Source organism: Fukomys damarensis, unplaced genomic scaffold (genome assembly GCF_012274545.1).
Source record: "Fukomys damarensis isolate Sample0158 unplaced genomic scaffold, DMR_v1.0_HiC HiC_scaffold_22, whole genome shotgun sequence".
Lineage (NCBI taxonomy): Eukaryota > Metazoa > Chordata > Mammalia > Rodentia > Bathyergidae > Fukomys > Fukomys damarensis.
Window position 1 is genome coordinate 7,658,220 of NW_022900934.1, and position 21,684 is coordinate 7,679,903.

Consider the following 21,684-nt stretch of genomic DNA (forward strand, 5'->3'; position numbering starts at 1 on the left):
GTCATGCTCCTCTGGAAATAAGGTCTTCGGCAGCAGAGCCGGAGAGTTTGGATCCTACATTCCTGGGCTCCAGGAGAGGGCTGGGAACTCCCACGAGCTCAGCATGGACCAGCTTAAAGAATTAGTGGGCAAATGGGTCTAAGGTTGAGTTTTCTCAAACAATGAAGAAGAACCACGCTCATAGTTCATAAAAAATTTTTTTCACATACAATCCTTAAATGATGAGGCTATAGAGAAAACTGTGTTGCCAGAATCCAAAGTTGATATGGGTGAGGAATGATGTTTTATTTTAAAATGTTGCATGAAGGTAGTCCAAACAAAATAGAGGCTTTAAAAAGGGGGAAGAAAAGGGAGCAAGGAGAGTTTAAAACTAGCCTTGTAAACAGGACTAAGGGGTCCCTTGAAGGAATAGTTCTGTAAATAAAGTGTAATTATGCACAGTGGAGGCTCAGCCATAAGGAAGGATAAGCTTGAATCATTTGTAGGAAGATGGATGCACCTCGAGACCAAAATGCTAAGTGAAATAAGTCAGACACCGAAGCATAAATATTTCATGGCTTCTGTGATATGACAAACCCAAAATATAAATAAGTTACGGAGCAAAATAATATATGATGGGAAAGAGGGAGGCAGGCTTTGTAAAAAGGAAAGGGATCTGGGAAGACAGGAAGGGAGAGGAAGGGAAAGCAAAAATGACTGAGTTTCAATGTACATATGTGACAATTCCCCAAGATGAGCATAATTATGTCCTGAAAACATCTACTAATAAAAAACAAAGAAAATTTCTGGACCTAATAGTAAGAGTGAGTCAAAGAACTGATTTAACGAATCGGCAATACAGTCCAATATGATTTTCAAAAGTGAACCAGAACCACAATATTAATAACTGAGCAAAGGGTGTAAACCAGTAAGAAATAATTAAGAGCCATTTTATTGTTAATACTGACTGTCATACAATTGAGACACTGAAAAGGAAAAATCACACAAACCCACCAAAGGACAGATTCAGAGAAGCACAGGGGAGACAGAATCTACAATAGAAAATCATTTTATGGCATTGACTCCTTTCTATCCAGCTGTAAAAGGGAAAAAAGGATGTCAGTGCCTATAGGCTAAGACTTACTTAAATTAAAAAAAAAAAAGGCGGGGGAAGGAAAAATGTATATATTGTATTGCAGATTCCCAGTGACCACACAATGGGCCAGGACTCCGTGAGCTCTTTCCCTTCCCCGTGGCTTTCCTTGCTGCCATTCTGTGGCCTCCCGCGTGGGTTTGTGGTGGACGCATCACAAGAGCGCTAAGGATCTTGGCAGTTTACTGTCAGTGCTCGGACCGGTAGGCAGGAAAAGTCTCTGTTCGATGAAGCTTCAGCGGGCTGGTGACATCTTTCCCAAAAAGAACACAAAGGCAATGGTTATGTTTCAAGGAAGCTTACGATCAAGCGTGTTACTAACAAGTTTCTACTTCACAGAAATAAGTAACATCTTACACAGGATGTTTTTCCCAGTGCCACTCAGATTTGCAAATAGGAATCCCGAGAGGTTCCACGATTAACATATAATCTGCCTCTGACCTCTGCACTTTGAACCCTGTATGTCCATGTTGTCCTGTTTCATTTTTCATCTGCATCCAACCACGTAGTCAGAGTAGTTACGGGACGTGACGCAGAAACACGGGGGGTGGGGGACACTTTTACAGACGTCACCAGAAATAAGACAATATTGCACTTTAGGGCATCATGTCAATGTAAAAAACGAACTTGTTGAAATCCATTTAGTCTTTTTTTTTTTTTAATTCAGCTTTGGGTTTCAAAGCAAAGCAAAAAAGAATTAGCCTTCTTTGTGACATAACACGGGGTTGGCTAACGTTTTCTAGAAAGGGCCACATATGATCAGAAACCCGCAGCACAAAAGCAGCCATGGTCCATACATAATGAATGAGCATGAAGTTCCAATAAAACTTTACTGAGGAAAATAGGCAGGAGCGGGACCTCCCCCTGCCCAGGCCTTCCTGTGCGCATCCTGGGGGCTCCTCGCCTTGAATTTTACGAAACCGAGATGCCTCACTGCCCCCTGCTGGCCGAGTGTTAGCACAACCAGAGAAATTCACGCTGCGATACCAGGTGAAGAGCAGGGCATCAAGGGAGTGCAGACACTGCAGACAGTGCCCAGTGCTGCGGTCCTACAGCTGGCAGGGCCCCCCGCACTCAGAGCAGTGCGTCTTCAGTCGCCAGACAAGCAAAACGCTGCATGGCAGCACAGGCTCTCAAGCCTTAAATTTCTGTACTGTTCCGTCCTGTTATCGCCTCATGTCAGTCCGCAGGCCTCATTCCCTCTGATCTTCCTTCCCGACACTTGGATGTAGGCAAAGAAGATTCCTTTTCCACGTCCACGGAATAAGGAAAAGCACATGCACTGTCGTCCACACGGTAGTGCTGACAATTAAAAAAAAATACGGCCGTGGGCTTTAGGAGCTCTACAGCCTTGCACAGGTTGCTCCAGTCAAAACATCAAACAAACACAACTACGATTCTCGCAAGCCTCGCATCGGAACCAAAAGCCAATGGCACCTCCACCCCACTGGCCAGTGCTACACTGCACGCCACAGTGAGGATGGCTCACGTGTCCTAGGCTACCAGGACTCACTGCCCCCAAGCTCCAGCCAGCCTGAATATGAACTCCGTCCTCTTTCCACCACACAGACTCTGTGACAGAGGGAAACTGTTGAGCGCAGTCCCTGCGGGGAGCAGACCGCATCCAAACAGTGTGAGTGCAAAGGCTCCTTGGTCAAGCGCAAAGCCCTTCCCACGCTGTGAAGCTCCTTAAATTCTGTGAGTCTTCACGGAGACCGACTAACAGCATCCACCTGGGGTCAAATCGAACTGAAAACACAGCTTCCAGCGCGACGGCTACTGAAGCTTCGGGCTTGGTTTGAAAGCCGGGTTTGGCTTAAGGACAAGAAGTCGGCTAAAGGGTGCCTGCTCCACACCCTGTCAGGAGCAGGTCCTAGGCTGGAGATCACAGCTGGGTCCAGGCACACGGGCTGCACAGGCCCAGGCTCCCGAGCTGAGCGGGACTGACTGTCACTGTGTAAGTGACTGCGGACTTCACACAGCGGTGCCGGTTTACCTGGTGTGTTGGAAAATTAGACGAAAAGCTGGCCCCGTGTCCCGCCACAGACTGCAGGAAGCACGGTGCCCTCTCAGACAAGGCCTGGCCCTCCTTGGCCTTCAGCAGGGACCGCCCATCCCACACGGTCCACCCCAGTCATTTCCTGTCCTGCCTGGAATCCCCGTGTGAGTTTGCTACCCTTCATCTGCCCTCCTAGGATCTGTGGTCCTCAAAATCAATATGCAAATAGCGTGGGTTGGAGAAGCAACCCTTGGGTGCCATTTTGACTTGGGGGCACATTAACTGAATCGCTCACAGGGCAGGTTTTCCCCCACAGGTACGTCCATGTGTTGTCCAAAAACAGGGCTAATCTCAGAACACTAGCAAGCCAACAGCAATCCCTCCACCTGCCATCCAGCCGCGCGGTCCTGGGGTCTCCATCTCTGCGCTCACAGACGGGGAGAGGTGGGCTGCCCTTGCAACTCTGGCAGCCCACATGGAAGACGCGGGTGGAGAGGCACCTGTTTGGGACCACTCTCAAATGCCATCTCACAGTGACAGAGGTGCCCATTTTTCCTTGGTTTTGTTTTGGAGCAAGTACTGCTATCTCCACGGCAACTCTGGAAGCAGGGAGCGTCTTTGACATCAGGGTAAAGCTTCCCAAGGTGACAACTTTGAGAAGCAGAGGAGCGCGGGGGAAAGGACTGTACTGAAGTCAGACGCTCCCTGCTTGTGTGTGAGACCTGCCGCCTCTCTTGTGCCTTTGCAAGCCTTTGTGTTAAAATATGAACTAAGTCTGACACTGACACCACCGTGCTCAGAACCCCAGGGCTTCCCAAACACTTAGAATAAACAAGTTTTCTTTAAAGGCAGTGGGTGTGGGGGAAAGGGACAGGGTTTTTCTGTTACCCCATCTGGCCTTGAACTTGCTATGTAGCCCAGGCTGACCTCGAATTCACCATCCTCCTTGCCTCGACTTCCTCCCAAGTAGTGGGATTATAAGTGCCACCACACCCAGCTTAGAAAATGCAACTCTTCTCCACTCGTAATGAGAGCCCTGGCTGTCTCTTCAGGCCCTTTAGATACCTGACGCACTGACGCCTTTTGGCTCTCTGAGTCACCAGCTCATTTCTGCCTCAGAGCCTTGGAACTGACTGATCTCTTTACCGAAGATGCTTTTTCCTGGCTCTCACTTCAGCTGCCTCTTTGAGATGTAAAATCTTTAGGGTAAATGCTGGGGCTTCCACTGGTTATTCCATCTAAAGTTGTCCCTTTGTCCTTGTCTCCCCCAAACCAATGACTTTGTCTCACTTTCTACAGACACTGGAACCTTCACATTTGAAATTCGGTGTTTACATAATTATTGCCCGTGACTCTCTGTTGATTGTAAGTTCTAGGAGGAAAGAAACATGCCTGGCTGGTAGCCCTGTGTGTGCCTGCCACCTCCCACAGTGCGTGGCACAAAACAGATGCCCAATTACGTTTGACTGGGTAGTGCAGGAATGCATGGATCAATGAACAGAGAGAAAGAAACTTTGAACCTTAACTACTTACTGCACAGGTGACATGGGTGCCTTCCTTATACTTCAAGTTCTCAGGTTTTAGTAGCAAGGGAGAACAAAATGTGTTCCCGTGGAGTCTCTGTGTTATAAAAGGATCGTGTATGTCAGATGCCTATGCAAGGCCTGGCGCACAGCAGGCTCTCAGAAAGAGTGACTTTTGAGAAGACTCCCCGTGGCTTGGCACCACACAAGGGACAGATGTGGGATTCCGGCCCTTCACTGGGGATCTGTTAATGCTTATGTATTTTTAAAAGGAGAAAAGAGAATTCATGTTCACATTGGTTTATAGAGCTTTGGTTAAAGTAAAACTAAACAAATCAGTCACTGCAGGATATATCAGAACATCAAGCTATAATATGCTGCATCCTGAATCTCCAAAAGAAGAATTTAGAGTGCAGCGTTTCCCCCCCAGTTTGCTTGATCCCAGTACCTTTTACTGGGGGGAGCTGCTATCGGCAGGGTTAGCACTCCATACAGCCTGCTCAGAAACGCTGACCTTACTGTTTTATCTAATTCACGTCTAAAAGAATCCTGTGGATTAGGTGTTGAGTAAAAATTTGTTTAATGCTTCTCTTTCATGCATTTCTTCCAGTTTTCATTCTAAAGCCACTTCCTACATTGATTTTTATATCTGCCTGAACATAAAGAGAATTTCTATGTGAAGATTGGAAAATGTAATGGGACAAGCAGAGAATACAAATTCAACATGTCTTCGTGTCTATGGCAGGGGTCAAAACTAGCATCTCCAGCTCTCCCTACCCATAAGAAAATGATAACTCCAAACTGTACCAGTGGGTGGCGCTCTAGGACCAAATGTAGGAAGGAAAGAAAAAAATTTTTCTCAAATGGGTTAAATTCCCCCATAAGGGTCTGGCTGATCGCTAAGATTAACTTTCAGATCTGCTAAGAAATGTCAGCTTGTACTCTATCGAAGCAGGTGACGTGGCCAGAGGAATTAAAGCCCTAAACCTCAGCAACACACAGAAATTATGTCTCAGTACCTGCATCATACCGCTCCACAAGGCCACCAGGTCATTAACTTTCTCAATTTCATTTTTTCTAGGGGGCAGTGGGTGGGCAAGGAGAGAAGAGGGCAGCGAGGAGGTACAGGCAGAAGCCGGCAGAAGCTTTTCTCATTACTTGTGTCAATAACTGTCTCTGGCAAGATAATCTTAGACAGACTGCGCGCGTATTTAAAACTTCAATGATTAGGATTCATCTTATTTTCTCTTAGAATAGTAAAACCAGTGGTTATAACATCATAAGAGTAATAAAATATATTTTTAAATGTGCAAATGCATTTAAGTAGAAGAGAATGAATAAAAATGAATGGCAGTCGTGGTAGTAGATATATGATCAAAATTACAACACTATAACTCAAATACCACGAACATTTCTGAAGCCGCGATGGTAACAGACAGCATTTGTGACACCTGATCGAACCCCACTCCGCAGATGCATTTTGGGAAGTGAGCCTTTTTGTCAGTTATGTAGCGATTCAGCCACTCAGCCAGCACTCAGATCTATTGTGCACACGCTCCCTGCTAGTGAGCCCAGCATGCAGGCAGGAAGAATGGAAACTAAGTGTTCTCAGTGCTTTTTCATAATACACCTTCTTGTACCAAGTGCTAATGGACGGCTACTCCCTGGCAGGCACCAGGATGGGATGACAAAGGATGAAACAACAGGCATCCTTTCCTGCCCTCTAGGACTTTTTACGAATTCTGGAGGAGTTCCTCTCACGTCCCGCGTGGCCACACTGTTAACTATGAAAAGCAAACTTTGATAGGGGCTATCAAGGAAAGGTCGTCATCTGCACTGAATCAGAGATTTGCGAGCCAGTTACAGTTCTTAAGTGGGGAGGGCTGTCTTGGGTTGGTGGTGCCCTGCAGGTGCCACCCAGAAATGAGTAAGAGTTAACTAGGGCAGGGGGAGGGCCCAGCATTCCATGGGGAGCTATCTGGGGAGGGAAGACCATCCGGAAAAGACAGAAGGAAGCCAGCCGGGTGACCTGTGTGGACACCAATGCCCAAGACCACTGTGTTCTGCATTCGTTCACTCTGTGTTCACTGTCTTGGTGAAGTGTAATCCAGTGCACGCTCTTTCAAGTTTGAGGACCTTGCACTCCATTAGTGCAAAGTCCTTTTGCAGGTTCCCACTCACACATTTGTTGGTTTACTTGTAGATTACATAGCCAAAAGCCACTGGAATACTGTGAGGTGTACAGTGACATATTTTATGGTATCCAAAAGGGCTTGAACAGAATGCTTGTTTCCCTAATGAGCAGGTCTGTACCCTGCTTCGAAGATCCGTCCCCCCTTCTGGAAATCGACTCATTGTGATGTACTTAAAGTCACACCGCAGGACCCAGATCAGCACCCAAGCTCTGGGTTCATTATGCTCAGCCACATCCTCCTTTAAAATCTCCAGGGCCAAGGACTGGAGAAGCCACATTTTAAATAATTTCTCCTAAGACATTGTGATGGAGGCAACTGTTTGAAGCCCGGGGCCTGCCTCACCAGAGCGGCGGGCGACATGGGGAGTGAGCCGCACCCCCACCCCCCAGCCTCTCACCTTGCAGGCGGTACAGCTGCCCGGTGCTGTGCTGCCGCGTGATGTGCTCCCAGTAGGCGCTGCGCGGCAGGGGCACCATGGTGCTCAGCGAGGCGGCCCGGTCACTCAGCTTCATCTGGAGCTGCGGCCAAAGGAGAGAGAGCGATTTGTCAGCAAGGCGGGGCGATGAGGGAGGCACCCCCGGAGCTCTCACCACCTCAGCGGTGGACAGTGAGTCTTCCTCGAAGGCGTGGTCTCCCGCCTCCCTCACCCTGTGAGCAGCAGGGCAGGCTGCTCCCTGGCGGAGACGCCGCCAACTCTGTCCAGCGCCTGCAGCCCCGTGGGGCTGAGCTCCAGGGTCTGCCGTGACCCACGTCAGGCCAGCGAGACAAAGTCCCACCAGGCGTCTGTCAGACACTTCGTGGAGGATCCACAGAGGCACGCCGAGGACCGGCCTGTCCTCACTGCTGGCTCTGTACCAGGGTCTGGAACATTCATGACACATAGCAGGTGCGCAATAAAGACTTGTGGAACAGAACGCGGGTCAGAATCTATTTTACAATAGCCAAGGGACAGCGTGACAGTGACTAGAAACCGCCTGAGTGAGGCCAATCAGGAAGTCCCTCCTGTGCTCAGGGGCAGGTGAGCCGGTGACTGGTTTTTAAGCTGTTTTGAAGTGGATGTTCTGTCACTGTCGCCAGACAAGAGCCAAGTCTGCTGGGCCAACTGCCCTTCTCAGCTGGTCACTGCTCAGGTACTGAGGGGGGAAAGAGGAAGTCACACCGCAGGTTCCCCAGCCGGACAGGGCGCAGCCGTGGCCTGTCCTGGTCCTGGCACTGCAGAAGAGCTCAGCACACAGGCAGGGGCAGCGACAGTGCAGCAAAAGGCAAACAGGGGCACACGTGCAAGAATGGGGTGCCCTGGGAAGCAGCTCCTAGCCACTCTGCTCTGAGCCCTGGTCTCAGGCACAGTCGTGATAAGGTTTCATCAAAGCCACCACACAGCTGGCCATCAGCAAAATTCAAGGGATCCACCTCCGTTTTTTAAAAAAAAGGCATTCAGGAAGACCCAGATTCGTTCTTCAGAGTATAGCTTTCAATCAGTGAAAACTGGAGCGACTTAAGTAACCCTCAGTCCAGGCCCAGCTAATGGCTCGTAGACACAATGCCATTGTTGCACCAAAAGAAAGAAGATTTAGATCAACTGAACAGGAGACCCGCACACACCGTGCGGGAAGGGAGCACAGCGAGCCGCAGACCACTAGACCTGGGGCGATGATGCCACTCTCATGCTCACATGAAAAATGGTAGCGTGAAACAGTTCTCCAGGTGGCTTGCATGAGGGGCACTGCAAAGACACCTGCCCAGCCGTGCTCAGCACCAAATGGCCCGGGAAAAAAGAAACAGATGATCATGACAGTGATTTTAACTTTGTAATCCCTGCAGAAAAAGATTTTAAAGAAAGGTACCTCCCTCTGCACATGTGTTCAGCATGGTAGTCTCAGATATGGTATCTGTACATTCACTCAATAAAGGCAAAATACCTGAGAGACCAAAACTCACTGCGGTTGAGGAGACTAGACTTGGAAAAAGATAATAAGCAGTCACTCAAAGGATAATTCAATTTACATGTGCTGCAGCTACATGTGCTGGGCTGAGTTCCTGGTCCTTATCACAACTGCCAAAACGCACTCCCAAGCGGAGTAATGAAGTACTAGTTTCACTGGGGTAGTTTTTCCTAAAAATGCCCTCTTAAATCAAAAGGTCAGAGAGCTGAGTATTAACTACACTGCTGAAAAAGTCAATGGCTTCTTCCGTATATGTGAAAAAAATCTTTAAATTTTTTTTTACATGATGACATTCAATCTAATTTATATGCATGCAAGAAATGAAAGGAGGAAAAAACTGAATTTAGAAGTACCAATTATTTGATTTTCTCAATATAAAAAGATTACATTTGATGTAATAAGAATTTTAATATAGAGGGAACACTTGGGGGATGGCAGTCACTTCGAATTACTCACTGCTTCCCTGTCAGTACAATTGGGTGGCCCTAGCTCAGTCGGACCGTATTTTTCGAAAGCTTATTTAGGAGCGAGAAGGAAATGATCCAAATGCCATGTTTTTAGAGGACAGAGCAAAGCCTTGCTCTGTATTTGTTCCTCCTCAGCCCCTTAAAAGAATATCTAATTTTAGGAAAGGAACATCTGAGTCGTATCTGAAGAAAAATGATGAGAAAAGCCTCCTCGTTTGACAATGCAATATGTCGGAATCATTCTGCCGGGTGTGAAGTCTTAGGAAGTCGTCGGGTGACAATCTGGCCCGGAAGTCGTCTTCATTCCGAATATGGCCGCAAGCCGCTCAAACTAGCAAAGGGAGGGCAAGCAGGGCCCGTGTACATCACTTGGGAAATACAAATTAGCACCCACTTGGGGAGGAGTTAAAATTGGGTAACCTGAACTATCTGGAGAGAAAGCTTACTGTTTTGTTAAAAAAAAAAAAAATCCATACATTTCTTGTGTTTGACTTTTTTTTTTTCAGTAAACATAATACATTCCCATTTGAAAAATGAAAATTACTCCAAACAACAGAATTAGAAAATACAGAGATTTCTGCCATAATGGGGTTCTGAGGATCCTAAAAAGTCTCCCGCCCACAGTACTATGGGGGAAGTCGGCACAGGGGAAGACCACGCAAATACACACCTGTTACCCCCAGGGGTGCCATCTCTTTGGGGGAAACATAGACAGCCAAGGGAGGCCGGAGGCTGGGGAGGGGATACAAGCACAGTGGAACAATGCTTGTTTGGAAATGCTGGTGTCATGGCTTAGACCCAAAGTGTCCCCCCCACCAAAGCCTGGGGTATGTGGAAGGGTACTCCCACCAGGGGGCGCTGTACTCATCAGTGGACCATCCCTCCATCCCTGAGGTCTGTAGCTGCATGTGGCGAGGGCAGGTGGGGCCCATCGGAAGAGGTGGATCCCTGGGACCTAACCTGGAAAGGGGCATCTCTCTCCCACGTCTCCTTTCTCTCTCTGCTTCCTGTATGAGCAGCTGTCTCCCGCCTGCCACCATACCCATTCTGCCTCAGCATCTGCTCACTGTGGACCGAATCCTCCAGCAAGCAGGAGCCAAAACAAACCTTATGCCCTGTAAGTTGTGGCTTTCTGGAATTGTGTCCCAGCCACAAGTAGCTAGGACAACCAGCTTGAGAAGGTCCAGTGACAGAGACGGAGAAGGCTCTTTTTAAAAGGTGGGCACCGATAGATGTGCCTACAAAGAGGACAAGGACACATCCCTTTGCAGACGAAGTCCTGGAGTCCCGACATCTCTGATCTTAAATTGAAGTGGGATGCGTCCTGCCTGCCTGTGTCGTCATTTATTTAAAGGCATTTTCCTTTGCAGCTTAAGGCTACAGTTCTGCTCCTACTAACCTGGGTTTCACTAACCTTGGGAAAATCCCTTGCATGCCAACACAACCCCAATATTAGAATACAGAGCAAACTGTATACCGTACCTTACCTACCCTTCTGCCCTTAACAAACACATGCCCTTGAACTCTGTAAAAGTCAACAACCACAACAAAATCATCCATCACTCCTTTCCTTTCCCATGTCAGCAAACTGAAGAGAATCATGAAACATTAAGCTCAGAACGCAGTGAGCATCCCACCCAGTCTCCTGAGTGAATCCCTCATGGAATCAAGCATCCTTGGGCAAACAGTCCAACTTCGTGGAGGGGGGTGCTCTGATCTTGTACCCTACACCCCTACTTCACTCAGTCCACCCACTGCACCTCTGCACCCAGCCTGAGAGCTTCCTCCACATCCTTACTAACACCTACGGGCCTTCCAGGATCCGTTCAGGAACCACCTCCTTACATATTCTCCTTACATCTCTTCTCCTTTCTTAACAGGATCAGGTGCTATTACCAGGTATCTCACAGCTCTGTACTTTCTCTGCTCATTTTTGCAACAGCTGCTAAACTAGCCTGCTTTCTTCCTACTGCAGGCTGAGATCTTCTACAAAGGAATTAGAGCTTTCATTTCTGGGTCTCCGGCACAGACTTGGGTCTTCAGAGGCTAAATAAAAGTGTGACAAGTAAACAAATGAACCCAGCCTTTGTCCGACCAAATAGCAAGAAACAGTTTTCGGAAATAAATTCTTATGAATCCAGCAAATGAGAAGCACCATTGGCCCACCCCCAAATTCATGCTGAAGCCTCAGGTCCAGGACAAAGGAATATGCTGGAACTGTTTTGGGGGTACACAGTACTAAGGCTGTACTCTGCCCTTCTGCAGGTGTACAGTTGTTTAGGACAATCTGACAGCCAGGGACTTTAGCTCTGCACATTTCTTTCTGTCGAGAATGTCAGCTCACGATCTTGCCAGGGAAGGAAGACAAGGCTTCAGGGAAGTCACACAGTGCCTCTTGTTCTTCAGCACTTGAACTTTCCCTACACAGCCAGGACATGTGCAGATCTCTTTCTAACCCAGCCCGAGTGAGCCCTGGTGCTGCCGATCAGCCCCTGTCATCCGGGGGGTGGGGGGTGACATGGGCGAGGAGACCAGGTTACACTCACTCCTGCTTAATGTGAGGGATGTGGGTTTCAACATCTCTTTTCTACCGGAACTAAGAGACAGATGGTAAAACTGTAAACAAATTTTTAAAAATCATCTCAAAAAGGAATGAAGCCCTGGCACACACTATGACTTGTATGAATGTAAAGTAACTGCATCCAGTGAAAGAAGTCAGCCGCACAAGACCTCATAATGCACCCTTTCATTTATAGGAAAGGCCCAGAATAGGTAAATCTCCAGGGAGAGAAAGCAGATCAGTGGTTGCCTCTGCCTCATGGGTCGGTGGCTGAAGAAGACTGGGTTTCTTCTGGGGATGATAGAAATACTCTGCAACTGACTGTGTTGATGAATATATGAAAACCATTAAACTTACCGGCTAAGTGGGTACACATGCATGGTAAGGCATGTGGGGTATGTTTATGTCTCAGCAAAGCTGTCACCAAACATATAAAGCCAAATAGCAGTGTGTGCAATGCAGATTATTGAAAAATCATGATAGGGAGAGTCAAGTGGTCTCAGAGGAAGTAACATTCAAACCGAGATGCGAGGGACAACTGGCTGAAGTACATTATCATTGTCGCTGTCAGCGGCACAGCCAGGTCCTTTCAAACACGTCCCAACGCTCCGTGAGGGAAGCACAGCCTGCCAAGATTCGTCCCTCATCATGACGAGAACATCAGACTAACAGCCCTCTCGGGAAAGGAAAATTCTAATGACCAGACTACTCTACATAGCTTGTTGGTGGGAAAAGAAAACAATTGCTCCCACACATGTCACCCATGTCGCTGGGTTCTGGGTTCTTTTCTCAGTGGGTTTGACACTCACTTGTTGATCCTGGGCTTCTCTTGTGAGCATGAGATGGGGAGCAGGAGCCAGAGCAGCAGCCAGGGGTAGCTTCAATACCGCACCATGTTGTCCTTCTCTGGGCTGCAGTCATTTTTACGGAAAAGCATTGTGTTTGGAGAAATTGAGCAGTACAACGTGATATGATTGTTTGCTGCTACAATCAGTCATGGGCACCATACGTTGTGTTTGTGACACTGCTCTGGACCCATTCAGAAATAAGCACAGATCATCGCAGTGGCAAACAGATCGGGCTTCAAAATCTAATTCCTTTCTCCTCACAGTGGTCAACCTCTCAGTGCCGCTGAGGATAACTAAAGTGAGGTCTTTGGCAATAACAGTGTTGCAGATGAGAAACATACCAGAATTTTCCATTCTGTCATCCGGAAGGGACTGCGCCAGGACACAGTTTTAACAGTAAGTGTTATGCTTTGTGCCTAGATGTCCCCCCCAAAGCCTCATGTAGTGAGCATCTAGAAGTGGCTGGATCTAGAATGTGAGGTGCTGGGATCAAGGGCGTGTGATTACTAAATCAGTCCGCTTATTGGTTTGGCATAGTACTGGCTAGGATTAATGATGTGAGTACTACATCCACCCTGGGGCTGGCATCCTGCCTAAAATATAAGGGACAAAAAGAGGGCTAATACACTCTCGCCCGCCTGCTTGCCATGGATTGTTTCTCCTCTGTGATGCCCTTCTGTCAGGCCACCCTGCCTTGCAGCCAGCCAACTATGCAGTGAAACCTCTACAAACTGAGAGCTACATAAACCTTTCCCCCTTTAACTCTGGGTGTTGGGTGTTTTATCTCAGCAATGAGAAAAGTAACTAAGACAGTAAGATTCAGATGTGAGTCGGGAGCCACATTCACTCCAGATATCTTCTCAACCTGAGAAACTTCCCAAGCTCACGTAATTCTGATAATATACTCAACTTTGCAATATCTATAAAACTAATCCATTTCTATGGATATTTTAAAACACAAGCTATGGTTAAAGTTTGAGTCAGAAGGGTCAGCTCAGTCCAAAAAAGAAAGAGTTCCAGATGAGACCAGGGTACATCTTCTCAGAACTCCATCCCCTTCATCCTACCCCCAAGTTCACTGATGACCTCCAGTTTGCATCCTGAACAAAGATTTGGGTTCTGTCTACTTCCTGTCCTTTGAAAACATAATCTGCCCATGGGTTCTGGACTCTGGGTCAGTAGTTCTCCGCACTGAGCAAGCAGAAGTATTACCTAGAAGGGTGGTTAAAATTCCTGCTCTATTCCCAGGGCTTTCACAGTGGTGCCCAGGAATCTGGATTTCTGACCAATCTCCAGGTGGCTCTGATCCTAATTATCCAGGGATTCGCTTTGAGAACCATCAACTTGTCTTATCAGCTATGGAATGATTATTTTGCAAAGTATCTCACTGTGCTAAAAAGCCCTGACTCAGAATCTGTTACCATTTAGAATCGACCACCACTAACTGCACGACCCTAGGCTAGCCACTTCACCTCCCTCGTGCCTCAATGCCTTGTCAGTAAGAAAGAGACAGAAAAAAATCATTCCCTCTTTGCAGCTAATTCCTAGACCAGGCATCGCTCACTGTGGGATTTTAGAAATGTGAGCAATATTTATATTTAGCTCTATATCACATGGTATTCCCTAGCAAGAGCTTCTGAGTAAGATCATAGTAGGAATATTTCTTTTTAAACCTAAATATTTGACATGGAGCTGTTTCTGGCTTGAAAACAGAAGCTTTAAAAAGCTTTCAGACAACAACAACGAAGGAGCTACAGATAAAAACAAATAATCAGGCCATATATTTTAATCACCTAGTTCCAATTGGTATCTGCTCATCTCAGCTGACAAGTCAGAGTTAGGTTCTAACTGTAGGCAAAAGACAACTGTAGGAAATGGAGAAAACCAAAGAAGCCCTGGAACCCGCCCAAACTCCCACGCCCACTGTGGGGAGTTCATCTACGCTCACACATTTCAGTATTTCTGCCGGAGTACTGTGCCTGTCACCAAAAACAGAGAAAGAGGTCTACAGTTTTGTGCCACTTATTACTCATTTTTAAAACGTGTAGTTAATTCTGTTCTTTTTTACTACTGATATATTTTTATTATGGTCAAGAAATACAGAGAAGTGTCTAGGGTAAATTTTAAATCAGCCCTGTACCTATTATCTTAAAAAAAAAAAAAGACCCAAATCAAAAAGCACATTTAGTGTGTTACAGTGGTATATTTTCTTCCCCTCTTCTTCAATTGTGCATATAAAGTGTAGTATATGTAGTATGGACTACGTGGTATTACATAGACAGTCATACCATCCACCTTTACATTTAACATATCATGAACATATCCTAACATATCATGAACATATCCTAACATATCATGAACATATCCTAACATTCCTAAGTACTGCCAACTTTCACAGCTTCATTTTGGGGTCCTGTTATGTTTTCTGAGGGGTGCTTACAGGGGGCTGAAACCCAGGACCCTGAGCATGCTACGCGAGTCCTCTACCACCTCCACCACCCACAGGGTCATTCTAACGTCCGTATCACGGCCCATCTTTGGCTGCACTGTACTGTCTGTGGCATTTTCCTAGCCATTTCTTTTCTAAGTTGACATTCAAGATGGTGGATTTAAAGTTTCCCTGAGTCTCCTCTACACACCACATTTTTTTCAGCTCACCACAATTTTCATCGGGGGACCCGCTATATTGACAACTGATCCAATGCCCAGGTTTTTCAAATGAATTTTTAAATTTTAATTTGCATATCAAAATGGATCTTGACTGACTTGAAAATGACTCTTTGATGTTGTTGCTATATCAGAAAAGCAGGTGAGTTGGTAATTTCATTTTTATTCTTAAACAGAGAAGTCTTAACTTCATACTGTTGAGCAACAGACCAATTTGGAGCCATTAAAAAGAGAAAAGCAAGTCTTCCTGAAGTGACATAAGATGATTTTACAAAGAAGGGGCAGCAATTATCTGCAGAGGCACCTGGGGAGATCTTGTCAATGGGACGGGTTTAAAGCCATCCAGGCACAAACTGAGGGTTCCCAAATGTGTATTTCTAGCCACAGTCTCTCCCCTGAAGTCCAGATGTGTGCCCTGAACAGCCCACCTCTTCCTTTACCTAGCTGCCCAGTACATACCTCCATGTATGGTGCCTACATCTGCACTGTGGTTTCTCACCTTCCACCGGCCCCAGCCCATTCCCTTTATGGCAGATACTTCTTCCATTCTACCTGTTGCTGTGGGGAAAACAACAACAACAGAAGAAGACAAACCAGCACAAAAACACCTAGAGACTCCTTTGTCTCCTCTCTTCTTATTCTCCAAGACCTCTCAGCAGCAGCAGCAGCAACAAATCCCATTGGTTTGATCTCCAAAACAGATACAGAATCTGTGGCTTCTGATCCCCGCCGTCACTGTCGTCCTGGTCTATTTCACAGCTCCACTCACCTGAGCGCCTCAGTTATAGAACTGCCCCTAGGTCACCTTCTCTGCAGTGCCCTCACCTTACTCACTCTGGTCTTCTCCAAGCATCTTCCAGAGTGATCCTTTCAAAAGCAAAGTCAGCACTGTCTCAACCTTTCTTTTTCTCATAAGCCTACGATGATTTCCCAGCCCGCTCCAAGAAATATCCCAAATCCTTACCATGGTTTCAAAGTCAGATAGGACCAGAATCTTAGGTACTTCCTGTAGTCTTCTTATTTTATGTGTTCCAAAATCAGCCTCTTTACACACAAATATACAAAGCATAGCGCTACCTCAAGACCTGCACCCGAGTAATCTTCTGCCTAGTACAACTGGCCCTTAGATCTCTCTCTCTCTCTCTCTCTCTCTCTCTCTCTCTCTCTCTGTCTCTCTCTCTCTGTCTCATTTCTTTCTTTTTTTCTTTCTTTCTCTCTCTCTCTCTCTCTCTCTCTCTCTCTTTCTTTCTTCTTCTCTACCCCTGCCCCGTAGCTCAAGGGACTTTCAAACTAAGCTACATCTTCAGTCTTTTTGTTTGTTTCTTTCTTTTAATTTTGAGATAGGGTCTCACTAAGTTGCTCGGGCTGGGCTTGAATTCGAAACCTTCTTGCTTCGGTCTCTTGGAATGCTAGGATTACAGGCAAAAATTTTAACACTCACTCCTCCCTTTCCTCGTCTCTCTATCCAAGCATTACTTTATCAGAGTGACGAGGTCTACTATTTTTTTCATGTTTCATGCTGCCCCCTTATTCATAGCATTCATCAACTCTTGGCACATATTTGTACATCAAGTACTGATTGTTGATTGCCAGTCTCTCCCCAAAACAATAAGATAAACACCTTGAGGACAAGGACTATTTCCTGTTCTTGCTTCCCAAAGCAAAGCCTGACACAAAGCAGATATTTTCATCCCCGCTTATTCACAATTTCAGTTTCTCTAGTTTCATTTATTCACAGTCAACTATGACCCCAAAATAGTGCATGGAAAATTCTAGATATGAACAATCCATGTTTTAAATAACTCTTATAACAGTATATTGTTACAATTGTTTGATTTTATTATTTGTTGTCAGTCTCTTTTTGTGCCTAACTTACCCCTTACACTTTAGGATAGGCAGGCATGCAAAGAAATGAGAATATTTGGGCTTGGGTACCCATGGTTTCGAGCATCCCCAGGCCTTGCATGCAACATGTCCCCCACAAATGAGGAAGGGCTTGTGTACTCATATTTCAAGAGTGAATCAATGTATTAATAATTAATATATTTTATACTGATCACTTTATCTATATTCTGCAAGGATACAAAAGAATCTAGTAAAGTATTTGTCCTGAGAACATAAATTTGGGTGTCTGGGATGAATAAGCATAGGAAAGTTATTTTGTAGTGTGCAATCTTTAGTGTTATTTGCATTACAGTGTGCAAATTAAAATCAATGCATTTCAAAATAACTCACAAACTCCTTGCTCACTTGCACACCATTCTTCTCACTAACTTGAAGAATTGTGTATTTATGACTAAGGTAAAGAGAAAGAGGTGTGTTCGCCACCTCTAGGAAGAAGCTTAGAAAGGGGGAATCTCTTCCCACCCCATATACTGTGGGGTTACAGGGCCACCTCTAACTCCAGCTCCAACCCTTTGTTCTCACCCAAATGACACTAAAAAATAAAAGCCAAGTCAGGTACAGTGGTGCCTAGTTGTAATTCCAGCACTCTAGGAGGCTGAGGCGGGAGGATTACAAGTAGGAACTTAGCAAGACCCTGTCTCTAAATAAAATAGAAAAAAAGGCTGAGGTTTTATCTCAGTGCAAAGGTGCAAAGACCTTGGGTTCAATCCAGAAAGATGGAAGGTGGGGGAGAATGAAAGAAAGAGGGAAAGAGGGAAGAAAAGAAAGAGAGAGAGAGAGAGAGAGAGAGAGAGAGAGAGAGAGAGAGAGAGAAGTGTTATTTGCATTACAGTGTGCAAATTAAAATCAATGCATTTCAAAATAACTCACAAACTCCTTGCTCACTTGCACACCATTCTTCTCACTAACTTGAAGAATTGTGTATTTATGACTAAGGTAAAGAGAAAGAGGTGTGTTCGCCACCTCTAGGAAGAAGCTTAGAAAGGGGGAATCTCTTCCCACCCCATATACTGTGGGGTTACAGGGCCACCTCTAACTCCAGCTCCAACCCTTTGTTCTCACCCAAATGACACTAAAAAATAAAAGCCAAGTCAGGTACAGTGGTGCCTAGTTGTAATTCCAGCACTCTAGGAGGCTGAGGCGGGAGGATTACAAGTAGGAACTTAGCAAGACCCTGTCTCTAAATAAAATAGAAAAAAAGGCTGAGGTTTTATCTCAGTGCAAAGGTGCAAAGACCTTGGGTTCAATCCAGAAAGATGGAAGGTGGGGGAGAATGAAAGAAAGAGGGAAAGAGGGAAGAAAAGAAAGAGAGAGAGAGAGAGAGAGAGAGAGAGAACAAGCCAGCCACCCGCCAGAGATAAAAAGGAGGACTGGAGAAAAGTTAAAGAAACCAAACACAACCTCACGTTTCTAATTTGAAGTATTCCAATTATTTCACAAATAGTAAATATTTTCTGAAATATATATTAAAGTGCTATTTATTTCCACAAAATCCAGACCAAAGTTTGTCATTCAAAAGAGAACAATAATCTTATACACTGGCTTCCTGAAAAGACTAAAAAGCAAGCATGAGTTTGGACGGCACGATTTCCGCCTGCGCTATCTGACAGACGTGTGTGTCCGGGGTTCTGGGTCCCTCAAAAGGGTCTCGATAGTGCATCTTGCACAGTTCGGGCCTGGGCGCCTACGGAGATCAGTACATTTGCTCTGCTCTTTGGGAGCCTTCCCACTTGATGAGGCAGGTTCACTCCATCAGTACAAACTGCTTACACTGCTGCCCGCTCTGCTCAGCGGCGGTGCCTACTCCCTCTGGGACAAGACTGGGAGGCGATGGGGGGCACGTTTTGCAGTCCTTGGGGGGCAGCCACGTGTGTGAGGAGAGCGGAGTCATCCCAGGGCTGGCACCCACTCTTCCCTCTGCCCGCTCAATCTGTTTTCCCTCTTGTACTGAAGAAGATGGAATTTCTTAAAAGGATCTATGTACTTTTTTCCAATGAGAGAACTCAACGATTTCCAACTTGTTCTTGCTTCCCTGCACACACCAAACGCTGCAAACATGCACTGCTGATGAACTTGTAAAGACTTGCTCATGGCCACTGTGATGAGACAAGCAGGGAATTCTGCCTGAATTGGCATCCGCTATCAGCTCGAGGGCGTGCACTGGATGAGCCGTAGGTTTTAGCCCGAAGCTCTGTCCACCTAAAGGAGTCAAAGCACAAAGTCCACGTTGCGATCTCTCCAGCTTCTGTTCTGGTTCTGTGCCTCTTCTGGTGTCAGTCAGTGTCCCTTCCTAGAGTGTGCATCAAGGAGCCAACGGTTCAGACTCTCGTTAGTGCACTTGGGACAAAGAGAACAGCACCACCTGGGCACTTACAGGAAATGCAGATTCCAACGCCAGGCCCCAAGCCTGCTCAACCACTGGAAGTGGAGCCCAGTGATGTGTGGCTGAGTTAGCCCTGCAGGTAACTCCGCCCTGCGCAGAGCAGGAGACCCACTGGCCCTTCTCCCTGTCCTCACCGGCAACTTTCCCAATACCACAGCCTCACCGACACTCAGGCTCTCTCAGTTGTCTCCCAGATCTGTTCCTTCCCTGTGCCTGAGTGCACGTCCAGACCTTGTATTTCTGTCCTGACTCTCCAAGTGTGAGCCACTGAGCCTTGCATGCCTCGTCCATGCAACGGACCGACTGGTACCAATAATACAAAGCAAAGTACTTCCAGAACTACTGAAGGCAACATACTAACACTTGCTTCCACTTAAAAAGTATATTTATATCTTTTAACTACCAGTCCCTCCTCCTGTTTTTAGAAAATTCAGTGAACTGAAGCTCAGGTTGAAACTGAGTTAAATAGAGCGGTAGCAGTTAAATATCCATGCAAGCGTATTTATTGTAGCATTGTTTATTAATGGCTTGATAAATGTGATATTACCAGAGAAAGATTAAATCCATTATACCAAGATCTGAAATATCATGTCATCAAAAAGAATGTGTGTGACAGAAGTTGGCAAACCTTTCTGTGACAGGACAGATAGTAAATGGCTCTTTAGGAATCACCAACTACTCAGCTTTGTTATTTTGCAGAACAAACACCCACAACAATTCATAAGTGAATGAGAAGCTTAGCTGAGTTCCAATAAAACTTTACTTACAAACAAAAACAAGCAAAAAACAGGCACAAGCCAGTTGCACCTGGGCCATGGTCTGCAGTTTTAGAATCTGAGCTGTACCATATAATTTGCAACTTCTTACTGTTAAACGAGAAAATCAGCGTGTAGTTTTAAAAATGTGCACTCTGATCACAATAATGTACAATGAACAACGGCCCCCAAACTTCCACCCCTGTATGTATCCTTGAATTTTGTCTACACCGGTACGTACACACAGACACTGGCGCGGTGGAGGATTACATCAGTACATGGAAAACAGGAAGGGTACATACGGATTCCTTAACAAGATACAGGAGTGGCGGATAGAGGGGAGGGGAAAGATACATCTGAACAAATACTAATAAAGAAAAACAACACAGCACTGATCATCGTCTGTGCGACCATAATTTTGCAGTTAGTTATACTTTACTTACATGAGTTTGTGTAAAATTAAATAGGATTTAAAAATCAGACGACTCTATTTCCAAGGATAGTAGCGCAAATTAAATGAAATAAAGCATGCAGATTCGGAGCAAAGAGCCAGATGGAGCTGCTGGCTCCAACTCTAACTACCCCTCCATCAGACAAAGCCCCTACCCTGGCGTTCTGCTTGCTTGCTCCCAGCCCACCAACCCCTTTCTTGCCGCGCCTTCCCCTTCCCTCGCTCCCTAGGATGCATTCTGCACCCAGTGTTCTTTGGTTGATGTATTTCTTCATTCCACCCATTTATACACTGCGGGTCGGCCCTCTGTCAGGAGCTCAGTGCCTTGGGCATCCCTTTCTCTGAGAAGGAAGGCAGACCCTCTCTGGGGAGAGCTTTCAACTTTCTGGAGGCAGAAAATAGTTCTTTCGTATGCTTTTGTACCGAACGCCTTCCGTTTTTCCAGGCACACAGTGAACACTTCATAAGAAGCGACTGTACGACTGAATGATTATCAGATGAACCATTAACATGAACAAGAATCCTCTGTAATCTGTCTTCCCCTCACCGGTTTAACCCCTTATTGCAAATCAATAATTAGAACAGCTTGTCACTTCTGTGTTTAGTAGGTACTATGTGCTGTGCCAAGAAATTCTCTTGCCCGGCAAGGTATGTGCTAATACAATCCTCAGTTTGCAGAGGTGGAAACAAATACTAAGTTTGCTAAAATAAGTTGTTCAACTGAAAAGGTGCCCAGCCAGGATTTTACCTGGTCTGTGACTCAACTACTACAGTTCATAACATTAGCATATATGTTTCTCACAGGAAGTACCGAGGATGTTAGCGAAGTAGGATAGAAGAAATAAAGACAGGTAGA

General features: G+C 45.9%; 1 protein-coding gene across 1 annotated transcript in view; it reads right to left on the reverse strand.

Annotated features, from left to right (window-relative positions):
• Positions 1 to 930: 930 nt before the first annotated feature.
• Positions 931 to 21,684, reverse strand: part of Dok5 (docking protein 5) — a gene marked incomplete at its 5' end in the record, with an annotated part of 206,608 nt that continues 185,854 nt past the window's right edge. Inside the window, 2 exons of the mRNA XM_033767084.1 lie at positions 931 to 1,385; positions 7,247 to 7,367. Of these exons, the coding sequence (XP_033622975.1) occupies positions 1,321 to 1,385; positions 7,247 to 7,367 (186 nt within the window). The remainder of the gene's footprint in view (positions 1,386 to 7,246; positions 7,368 to 21,684) is intronic.